We start from the raw sequence: 12,406 nt of genomic DNA on the forward strand, positions 1-12,406 counted from the left end.
ACATACATAGCTCTCCACTGTTTGTGTTTGCTAAACCCATGTAGAGAGCTACCCCTCTGTGTCAGTCTCCTAGCGAATATTTAGCAGTGAGGGTACTTACCTCGTACCTAGAAGCGGAGTTTTGGATCATCAGGCCCGCTTTTCTGTGAGCACAGAATTATAATAAAATTTTAATTTTTGAATTTCAAATTGCTCCAATTGAGTAGGATGAGACAAAGAAGTTCCCTCTAGGTCTTTAAAATGTATTCATTTAGATCAATCAAAAACAATTAAAACCAATAGGAGGAAATATTAAGCTCTGGAATGCACTGCCAGAGGATGTGGTAAGAGAAGTTGACGTAGCTGGTTTTAAAAAAGTTTGGACAAGACATGAGGGAAGCCACTGTTTGCCCTGAATTGGTAGCATGGAATATTGCTACTATTTAGGTTTTTGCCAGGTATTTGTGATCTGGATTGGCCACCGCGAAGATGGTTTACTGGGCTACATGGTCCACTGGTCTGACCTAGTAAGTCTATTCTTATGTTCTTAATTATCTCTCCCCTGAGATAAGCTTTAAAAGCATCTCAGATAATAAAATAAGGAAGAGCATGAGTTTCATTAAACAAATAATTCAGCTGTCCAACTTTGTATCTGAGACACAAAATCTGGACCATCTAAAAGAGCTGAACTGATTTGACAAGACTTGCTAGAAGTCTCAGGAGGACCTAGATTCAGAATAAGAAACATAGAAATAGACGGCAGATAAGTGTGATCCCTGTATGATCTGTTATATATGGATTGGCTCTATAGTAGTATTAATCACCGAGGATAACATTGTACTAGATATAAAAAAGTAATCTAGTCTCATGAAAGAGTTGTGTGGTAGTGATCTTAAGATAAAATCAATGGTAATAGGGTGCATCAGGTTCCAAAGGAAAATTATGTTCTTACCTCGATAATCTTCTTTCTAGTAGAAAGGTATATGAGTTTTTAACTAGTGAGTTATTTTCCTCTAGTTGTGAATTGAGTAGAAGGCATCATTTACATTTTTTTGGCTTTGGCTCCACTTTCTGCATCACTGGGCAGTGCTCCAGCTACTCAGTTTGCACCAAAGCAGTTGACAATCACTATAACAGGAGAAACAAAAAATGGGGATACTGGGAAACTCCCCGACAAAGCCAATTGTGCTCTATTCTGCAATGATTAAAATACAACCAATCAATGCCAATAATATAACTTAAACAAGGTGGATACAAACAAGCTACCTACCTGAGTATACCCAGCACTAACACTTATGTAGATCTCAAAGTCTCTCAATTTGCCTTTTTTTTTCCCAAATAGAGAGTTAACTCATCACTCTTCTGGCCTGTCTGCCAGGAGAAATACATACCTGTCTGAGAACACAGGCAGGTGAAATGAAATCTGAAAGGGCAGGCCTTCAAGATTCATGCACCTTTTTACTAGAAAGAAGATTATCGAGGTAAGAACCTAATCCTTCTAGTGTAAAAGGCATTACGAGCCTCGAATCAGTAGGACATACCACAACAATCCCGAGTCTAGGGTGGGACAGATGAGCCTGACCAGCATTAAGGACCCAAAAGGGATGTCCTTTCGTGCCACCATATCCACCCTGTAAACTTCATGAAAGTATGGAGGTTGTACCATGTAGCCGCTCTACAAATCTCTTCAGGCAGAACTGTCTGAACTCTGCCCATAAGGAAGCCACACTCCTTGTAGAATGTATTCTCAAAGAAATCAGTGGTCATTTACCACACCTGATATATGCTGAAGAAATAGCCATACAAATCCATCTTTGAAATGGGAGCCTTAGAAGGCAGTCTCCCCAGATAGCTAGGATTTGTTAAAATAAAGAGATGATTTTAAATATGAAAAGCATTCATCACCTCCATATAACGGAGGATTCTCCTGACATCCAGCAATGCCAAAACTTTGTCCTTTCTCTTCAAATCCGTGGTATAGAACGTGGTAGTTGGACTTCCTGATTTATGTGGAAGACCAAAACCACCTTTGGCAGAAAGGAAGGTTCTGTGCACAGCAAGACCCCCAGCCTCCATAAATATCTGAGGCAAGGCTAAGTGAGAGGTGATGAGAGCATAGATAAGGGTTTTGGTAGTGTGCTTGGACAGGAGAGGTCAGATTTTGATAATATTAGTATACAGTATATTCTCTGAAATAGCTAATCAAGTGGGAAAAAACAGAGAGGGTGCATTACGTCAGCCCCCAGGAACCCAGTAAAAATTGAAATAGACACTGAGTTAAAGATAAACTGCTAACAATACAAAACATTATTGTCCTGTAATAAAATAAAATACCAAACTAGCAACATGAACAACACAATTCTTTATCATGGAATGCCTTCTCGAGGGAGGTGCTGGAGACAAAAATGGTGACGGAATTCAAAAAGGCTTGGGATAAATACAGAAGATCTCTAATCTCTAATTAGAAAATGAATGGTGTGAAAACCAATGAATGGTATAAAAAAAATGGTTGCATGTGTGTTTGATGTGTCAAGAGGTGCTTAGATGACAACTCTGGCTGTGAATTACTAAGGCCAGTACTGGGCAGACTGGTACAGTCTGTGTTCTTTATATAGCAGTTCAATTTAGGATGGGCTGGAGAGGGCTTTGACAGAAACTCCAGTAATTTTGTAATATGAATACAGTGCAGAGCAGACTTATATTATGGTCTGTATCCCATAATGACAAGATGGTTCAGATAGACTGGAGTAGGCTTTGACGGCAACTGCTGTAGTTCAAGCCTAAGAACAACCAGAATGAAAGAAGTTATCCTGCCGTTGTTTCGGATGATGGTGCGTCCGCATCTGGAGTACTGCGTTCAATATTGGTCGCCAAACCTTAAGAAGGATATGGCAATACTCGAGAGGGATCAGAAGAAAGTAACACATCTGATAAAAGGGATGGAAAACCTTTCATACGCTGAGAGATTGGAGAAACTGGGTCTCTTTTCCCTGGAGAAGAGGAGACTTAGAGGGGATATGATAGAGACTTATAAGATCATGAGGGGCATAGAGAGAGTAGAGAGGGACAGATTCTTCAAACTTTCAAAAAATAAAAGAACAAGAGGGCATTTGGAAAAGTTGAAAGGGGGCAGATTCAATACAAATGCCAGGAAATTCTTCTTTACCCAACGTGTGGTGGACACCTGGAATGCACTTCCAGAGGAAGTAATAGGGCAGAGTACGGTACTGGGGTTTTAGAAAGGATTGGACAATTTCCTGCTGGAAAAGGGGATAGAAGGGTATAGATAGAGGATTACTGCACAGGTCCTGGACCTGTTGGGCTGCCATGTGAGCGAACTGCTGGGCACGATGGACCTCAAGTCTGACCCAGTGGAGGCATTGCTTATGTTCTTATGCTTATGTTCTTATGTAACAGTGCCAGGTGGATTTCTATAGTCTATATCCCAGAAATGCCAAAGAAGGAGAAATTAGGTTCCTACCTGCTAATTTTCTTTCTTTTAGACTCTCCAGACTGGTACAGGCATGACTTAATAGCTGACCCTCCCACTAACAGTCTGCCGAATAGCCAAGCAATACTAAGAAAAGCTAAGTAGAAACAGTTACAACACACCTAACAGGAGTAACAACTAATATACAGGAATGTTATTGGAAAATGCATAGTAAACAGGCACCTGCAGCAAAATGTCCCCACAGCTCGCCAGCTACACCAGCCAAGCCACAGCCGATGTTCTTAGATCTCCTCGGCCCTAGAAAAATACTAGAATCCACAGAAAAAGCAAAATCGTCATGCAAAAAACCCACAAGAACAAATGACAACAGACAAGGTGGGACACTTGTACTGGTCTGGAGAGTCTAAATGAAAGAAAATTAGCAGGTAAGAACCTAATTTCTCCTTTGTCACCTCTCCAGGACTCAAAGGGAGGACGCACAAGCACGGATAGGACCAGATTGAGATCTCAAGATGGAACCAAAGGCTGCACCAGAGGCTGAAGCAATTTGCCTGCCCTCAAAAAGCAAACCACGTCCGGCAAAGATGTCAAGCACCTGCAGCAACCTGTGAAAATGGCCACAAACTGAACCAGGAGGGAAGACCACGGTACTCCCCTGTCCAGGCCATCCTCCAAGAACTCCAAGATGTGAGGCAAAGAGGCACAAAAGGAAATCCCACACGTAGCACACCACTCCACAAAAATGCACCACACACGCACATAAGCCCTGGAAGTGGAAAATCTCCGGGACCCCAAGAGAGTGGAGATCACTTTAACTGAATAACGTTTCTTACCTAGGCATTCCTGCTCAAGAGCCAAGCCGTAAGACAAAAGGAACAAGGACTGAACATTGAAATAGGACCCTGAGTCAGAAGGTCAGGCAAGAGGGGCAGTGGTAGAGGATCTGCCATGAGATGATGAACCAGATCCGCGTACCATGGGCACCAGGGCCAATTTGGGGCCACCAGGATCACATGGCCAGGGAGCCAAGTAATGTGAAGAACTCTGCCCACTATCAGCCATGGAGGAAACATATACAGGAGGCCCGCCGTTGGCCAAGGCTATACCGGAACCAAGGGAGGCGCCGGCAAGGAGCCATCGGGCAGGCAGGGCGGCAGAAGGGCCAGCTGAGGAATCATGTCCCCCACCCCCCGATGCTCCCCCCTGAAAGGACCACATGCACTGAAAGAAATGACCCCGGGATGACCCAGAGGCTGGGAAAGAAGCAGCCCCTCAACCAGGGAGATATATATGGAAATCACACAAATACCCGAGCAATGCCAAATAAAAAAGACCCCCAAAAGGGAAATTTTGTCAGCTTAGCCTTAGATGCCGCATCCGCCAACCAAGCAATCAGCCACAAGGTACGACGTGCGGCCATCCCGAGATCCATGAACTTGGCTGCGCGTCCGCAACAAGTCATACAGGGCATCTGACAGATAAGAGGCAGCCATCTCAATTTTTGCTATTTCCTGATCCACCAAACACCAGTCATCAGACTCATGGTCAACGACATGCACGGCCCACCAAACATGGCCCGAGCCACAAGACCACCACATATATCAAAATTCTGCTTAAGGGATTTCTAACTGACATTCCTCAGAGTCTCATAAGGTGGAACCACCCATGACAAGAACTGTATGGCGCTTAGCGATAGCTGAGACCACCTTGTCCACCACTAGCGACTTCAAGGTATCCCTGTCTCTCTCCGGGATGGGATACAGATGAGCCATGGAGTGCACAAAACGAAAAGGTGCCTCCGGCGTCTTCCACTGTGCCAGGACAATATCCCAAATATCCTGATGCACAGAAAAAGAGCAGAATGCAGAGTGGATCCCCTTAAGCAGAGGGTCCACCATACGCGGGGGCTCCTTCGCAACTTCCTTGAAACGCAATACCGAAGAGACCTGAATAAGCAGGTCCTGAAGCTCATCCCACTGAAAAATGTGCATCATGGACACATCCTTGCCGGCAGAAGGCATCACAAAACCACCATTACAACCCCTGAGAAGATCCTGGAGGTCTCCCAAAGGATCCAGGTCCTCATCCAAAGAAAACTGCTCCTCATACACCAATTCCTCGTCCCAAGAGAACCATGGCCACTTGGACAAGAGAGGAGTAGACAAAGACATGACTGGAACTGAGGGGGGCCAACCAGAGAAGATGTGAGACCCCCCAGGGTGGAAGAAGGACCCCTGGCGGCCCAATTGAACTCACTGCCAAAGTAGAGGACCCAACAGAAACCTGCCCCTGTCTCTCCAATACAAGGGGAAGGTCACCTGAGGCTGCTGACAAAATGGAGGTGCTTCTTGCCAAAATTGGAGATCCCATCAAAAACGACCCCTCCGAGGCCTGTAGAGGCTGGGAAGCCTGAACTGACCCAGTTACTAAAGCAGACAAGCCTGCAGCAGCCATAAGGGAATCCCAGCAACATCGGCAGTAAGGGAAACCTTATTTCCCTGACCATCGGCGGCTGGGGAAATCCCTGCGTGGGCGGCAAGTGTAGCCCCTACATGAGTGGCGAGGGAAGCCCGGGCTTTCCCGCTGTCAGCTGCCAGCAAACAAGACACTAGTGAAGGGGATTCCTGGATGCTGGCACCCGATGCCGACAAAGATTCCCTTCATGACGGCCTGCATAGCACTTGCACAGGCCGAAGTGACCTTGCGTCTGGAGCACATTGAGCACTTTCTCCCAATGAAAGTGCTCATTGCACAATATGCGACCTAGCTGAAATACAAAGTGCCGGTTAGCAAAAAAAACAAAACAATAACAGACAAGGAAAGGCTCTCTTCAGACCAGCACTGCCTCAGGATTTTTTTTTCTTGCCACAGGCTCTCCAAGCTATATGCCTTGCCTGTATCAGTGGCAAGGGTTACAGCTGAAGCACCTCTACAAAATTTGGGGGAGGTGGAGGAAAGGGGGAGGAAGGGACTCAACACATGACCTGTTGAGTGTGACACCCTCGAGGTCGGACAGACCCCCAAACAGGACCCCCTCCAAGCTCAGCCGGCACCAGAATGGGGACAAGGAGTCCTAAACAAATTCCAACGGCCCTAACAAGGGGAGAACTGGCACAGCTCACCTACCACCTGCTGGAGACTGAGAGAAGACAGTTAGATAGTGGGAGGGACAGCTATTAAGTACTATAACCAAAAGTTTGGTCTCAGTCTCCACCTGCTGGCTACGATGAGTTATTACCATCAGTGAAGCTTGTACCGGTCTGGAGAGGTGCAAAGAAAATTTAATCATAAATGTTGAGCAGACTGGATGGACCATTCAGGTCTTTTTCTACCATCATTTACTATGTTACATAATGCTGAACAGAGAGATAAGGTGTCATCAGGAGTAAAGAGTTATGCAAATTAAAAGGTCTTCCCAATTCATTGAGTTCTACATATGTTTTGGTGTGTTTTGATAAGTAATATTTATTCATGCTAGTGCCTTGAGGCTGTAGCATGCAACTAAGGCCTTCAAGCGTGGTTTCAGTACCAAGAATCAACAATGTTTTCCACCGTATCTTTAGTGAAATCTGGTGTAATGTCACTGTATCTTTAGTGAAATCCAGTGTAATGTGAATGACGTGACCTTAAGAACAGAGTACGCAGAAGCAGACTCGGTTGATGGATAATAAAATAATCTTTAGAACAATATCAAAAGTAAAACCGCCCTTCTCAAATATATTCACAATATTACTGAACACCTTTGGCACTCCATGAGGAGCTGATAATTCCTTCCTCTCTTTCTAAGAGATGGGTGATTTTACTTTAGATTTTATCATAAAGTTTCTTTTATCATCCACCAACTGTCTCTGCTTCTGTGTACTCCATCCTTTTGGAACTAGCAGACCATTTGCCAACCTGTTTCCAACAACTTGACCTTGCCAATGGATTTTGTGAAGCACTTTCATTTTCGCCTATATTAACTCCACCTGAGGATAACTTAGCAGTTTAAGAACAAATGTGCAAGGTCACTGAGAACCCACCATTGCTCGGGCTATAACCTGGTGATCTCTAATCACCAGCGATCTCTTAAAATTCCAAATTGAGGACTTTAGGTAACCATGTCTCATAGAACTTCACTGGATCTTTCCCCTCTGATAATTCGTACATGTCTAGAATGTAATTTATGATTTCCAAAGTCCACTAGTGCCGCTTCCATTAATTGTATGGCTTTCTGGTCCTGGCTTTGCTGTGATGCAAGGTCATCTACTATTTTCTATTTTTTGTTCCATAGTTATAAGCTGGGCACCAACCAATAAGTTTAGCCATCAGGTGGGTAATTTCCATTGTTATATCTTTAAGTCTAATTTGCTCTCTGAAAGCAAAGTAGAAATTTGTCTCAGTTGTTCGGCAACTTCAGCCTTGCTGTCTCCTCTCATTTTTGTCTCGACATCTTTCATCAGAGAAGGTGGGTCCTGTTTAGGTTGTTTGGCTTTGGGATTAAGGGCAAAAGCTGCCTCAATTTTGACAGTCTTGTGTTGTGTCAAGGCATGACTATATATTTCAAAATGGTAAAAGTTGCTAGTTGAAAGCAGTTTAGGCAGATGTTATATTGCCGAGTATCGACAGCTAAAACTCTACACCTCTATCTTAATTGGGCTCTGTAGTGCCCCTTCAGTAATTTTTCTTAATAATGAAAAAAAGTAAAAATTATGAAAAACAAGATATATACAGTATTTGTTGGAAATATGTTAAATGAATTAATTCCCTCCCCAAAATTTTAAAAATTTACCCCTCCCCCCCAAAAAAAACCCCCAAACAAACCACATACACCTTTTACTAAGCCTCGGTAGAGATTTCTACTTCAGTCCGGAGCAATAAATGCTCCGATATTCATAGAATTCCTATTAGCACTGGAGCAGCGTCAGAGCATTTAGCGCTCCAGGCTGTGGAAGAAACCTCTACAACAGCTTAGTAAAAGTGGTGGTGGTGGGGGGTTAAATAATGACATTTACACTTGGGGGTTTTATCATAGTTTTGGGGGGGGTTCTTATTACAAAGAAATTTTTTTTGGAAATTATGGAAATATTTCTTCTGAATAAATATTAATTTTAGAGATAAAACAGTGAGAATTAAACAATATTAGAACATTTTAAATTTAATTTAATTTGTATACATGCTTTACAACCTTTTTGGAACATTAATTGATATTTTGGGTTGTATTATTGATTTATATATATATATATATATTTGTTGCTGTGTCCCAAAGAGAGCTCTCTCAGATTTTAATGTTACCTTTAGCTCATGCTTGTGTTTTATTTGCTGGATCTCTACTGTTCCCACCGTACTTGTTACCAAATCTTTCATCTTCTTTTCATAATGCTCCTTCAGCCGAGTTAAATCTTGAGAAAGCTAGACAAGGAGAGAGTAATTTCTTATATAAAAACATACATAGTAACATAGTAAATGTTCCATCCAATCTGCCCAGTAGTCACATGCATTATATATTCATGGTTAAATTGTCTTTTTTCTTTAATATTTCTGGGCCACAGACCGTAGAAGTCCTCCTGGTACCACCTTTAGGTTCCCACTACTGGAGCCATCAAAGCCCACTTCAGCCTCCCCTCGCCAATCCGTCAACAGAGCTTCCATCAAAGCTCTTCCCAACCCATTCTAAGCTGTATCATCATACACATGACACAGATCATGCTTTTTGAATTTTGTCACCATTTCATCTCTATCACCTTCCTCGGGAGGGCATTCCATGCATCCACTGCCCTCTCCGCGAAAAAGAATTTCCTAACGCTATTCCTAAGTCTGCCACCTCGTAACCTTAATTCATGCCCACTAGTTTTACCATTTTCCGTTCTCAGGAAAAAATATGTTTCTATATTAATACCTTTCAAGTATTTAAAACATTCTGTATCATATCTCCCCGTCCCTCCTCTCCTTGAGAGTATACATATTCCTGTATTCCAGTCTCTTCTCCTATATTTTTTGGCGCAAGCCCCATACAATTGTTGTCACTTTCCTCTGGACCACTTCAAATCGTTTTACATCCTTAGCCAGATACGACCTCCAAAACTGAGTACAGTACTCCTAATGGGGCCTCACCTCCTTTCTTCTGCTTACACCTCTCTCTATACAAACCTGCTTCCTTCTGGCTACAGCCACCACCTTGTCACATTGTTACATTGCCTTCAGATCTTCAGACACTATCACCTCAAGGACCCTCTCCCCTATCTAGATTTTCAGAAAGCTTTTGATAAAGTTCCTCACGAAAGACTCCTGAGAAAATGAAAGAGTCATGGGATAGGTGGCTAAGTTCAGTTGTGGATTAGGAATTGGTTATTGGATAGAAAACAGAGGTCATTTTTCTCAATGGAGGAGAGTAAACAGTGGAGTGCCGCAGGGGTCTGTACTGGGACCGGTGCTATTTAACTTATTTATAAATGATCTGGAAATTGGGACGACGAGTGAGGTGATTAAATTTGCAAATGACACTAAACTGTTCAAAGTTGTTAAAATGCATGGGGATTGTGAAAAATTGCAGGCAGACCTTAGGAAATTGAAAGACTGGACATCCAAGTGGCAGATGAAATTAAATGTGGACAAATGCAAAGTGATACACATTGGGAAGAATAACTGAATCACAGTTACCGGATGCTAGGGTCCACCTTGGGAGTTAGCACCCAAGAAAAGGATCTGGGTATAATTGTAGACAATACAATGAAACCTTCCGCCCAATGTGTGGCGGCGGTCAAAAAAGCAAACAGGATGCTGGGAATTATTTTAAAAAGGAATGATTAACAAGACTAAGAATGTCATAATGCCCCTATATTACTCCATGGTGCGACCTCATTTGGATTATTGCGTTCAATTCTGGTCTCCTTATCTCAAGAAAGATATAGTGGTGCTAAAAAAGGTTCACAGAAGAGTGACCAAGATGGTAAAGGGGATGGAACGCTTCTCATATGAGGAAAGACTAAAATGGTTAGGGATCTTCAGCTTGGAAAAGAGACAGCTGAGGGGAGATATGATTGAAGTGTACAAAATCCTGAGTGGTGAAAAACGGGTACAAGTGGATTGATTTTTTGCTCCATGAAAAATTACAAAGACTAGGGGACACTCAATGAAGCTACACGGAAATACTTTTAAAACCAATAGGATAAATTTTTTTTTCACTCAGAGAATAATTAAGCTCTGGAACACATTGCCAGATGTGGTAAGAGCAGATAGCGTAGCTGGTTTTAAGAAAGGTTTGGACAAGTTCCTGGATGAAAAGTCCACAGTCTGTTATTGACATATACAAGGGGGAAGCCACTGCTTACCCTGGATTGGTAGTATGGAATATTGCTACTGCTTGGGTTTTGGCCAGGTACTAGTGATCTGGATTGGCCACCATGAGAATGGGCTACTGGGCTTGATGGACCATTGGTCTGACCCAGTAAGGCTAGTCTTATATTCTTATCCATGCATATCAGCCTCTCACCTCCTAGCACAAATGGCTCCCTCACACTTCTACTCCCCAAGTGCATCATTCTGCATTTCTTTGCATTGAATTTTAGTTGCCAAACACTAGACCATGCTTCTAAATTTTGCAGACTGCAAAAGCAAATTAAGTGCTATAAACCCTTTCCCCTCTTTCCCTATTCAGCCAACATTCAACTGCTACCTGGCAAACAGTCTTAACAATGAAAGTCAACTTAGAAAACAATAGGAAGGATCCACATATGATAACTGTGTGCTGCAAGTTCTGAGATTCACAAATAACATATAGAATAATACACAGATCATATCCCATCAAAAACATGTGACTGTTTAGAGAGAGTTTCCCATGATACTAAGAAGAACCGGGTACGCAGCTGTCAGTTGGGTGGTGGGACTAGATTGGTTTGTCTATCTTGTGATTAGGAGTGAATCAAGTGGATGGCAGTACTTGGGTAGTATTTTATTTAGTACATTAAATGATTTGAGTTTGTAGACACTAAGGGCCTATATAGGACACATATAGGATGCCCAGTTTCAGCAGCCATCTAAGTGGCTTTTGAGAATCACACACGTGCATCCTACATAGAATCGTGTCTGCCTAATCCCGTCTAATCCTGCATAACCATCCCTATTCTCTAACTGGCGCTGTCACAGGTGCTGGTTAGAGAATCGCGCTGCTGCTGAGCTGATTGTGGAAAGGTAATCTCCCTGCCATGATCAGCTTAGCGGCAGGGAACCCCAAATCTTCCCCGCTCCCCTGTGAAGTTGGGCCCAATTCCTCCTGCTGGAACCCCCCATGCAATCCCCAGCAGGAGGAGTGCACAATTCCTGCTACCGAAACACCCTCCCCCCACACCTAACCACAATAAGCAGGAGGGTTGCCTACTTCTTCCTGCCATAACACTCCCCCCCATGACAACCCCCCCACCCAACCACAATAGGCAGGCCGGATGCCTACTCCCTCTTGCCAAATCACCCCTGATAAAACAACCCCCCCAACCTGGTGACCTCCCATGGGAGGGGCTTTAGGTATCTGGCTAATCGGAGTCTTAGGCCCCTCCAGTGCATCCCAGAATGCACTGGGAAGGATGCCAAGACTCCAGTTGGTCCAGATGCAAGGCCTATTGGAGGAACCTTAGGTTGAGCCACTCAGGGCCTTAGGCTCCTCCCTCCCTGGTGCATCCCTGAATGCACCGGGAAAGGGAAGGCCCACCATTTTCCAGTGTACTTCTTAGCATGCTTCTTTATGCAGTTCATAAAAATAACTGAAATTCAAACTGAGAACAAGAGCTACATTAACCTCACATCCACAATACAACTTACATCAGTGGATCAGAGGAATCCATGAATGTTCCACCTAACAACCAGTGATGATCATCATAAACACCAAGGTAATCTCCAGTCAGCTAATTTTAAATTCTCCCATTCTCCACACCTCCAACAGACATTGTAGAATAAACCTCAATCATGAAGTGGTACCATGCACTATCCCTAATCTTTCTAGGC

At 43.4% G+C, this 12,406-nt stretch overlaps 1 protein-coding gene across 5 annotated transcripts in view; it reads right to left on the reverse strand.

Annotated features, from left to right (window-relative positions):
• The window catches only part of ARHGEF10 (Rho guanine nucleotide exchange factor 10), a 345,472-nt gene that overhangs the window by 168,954 nt on the left and 164,112 nt on the right, over nt 1-12,406 (reverse strand). For 4 of the 5 annotated variants that reach the window (XM_033938128.1, XM_033938130.1, XM_033938131.1 and 1 more), the window contains one exon: nt 8,705-8,821. The exons of the other annotated variant lie outside the window; for it this stretch is intronic. In XM_033938128.1, the coding sequence (XP_033794019.1) occupies nt 8,705-8,821 (117 nt within the window). The remainder of the gene's footprint in view (nt 1-8,704; nt 8,822-12,406) is intronic. 5 annotated transcript variants of the gene reach the window in all.

This window comes from Geotrypetes seraphini, chromosome 3 (genome assembly GCF_902459505.1).
Source record: "Geotrypetes seraphini chromosome 3, aGeoSer1.1, whole genome shotgun sequence".
Taxonomy (NCBI): domain Eukaryota; kingdom Metazoa; phylum Chordata; class Amphibia; order Gymnophiona; family Dermophiidae; genus Geotrypetes; species Geotrypetes seraphini.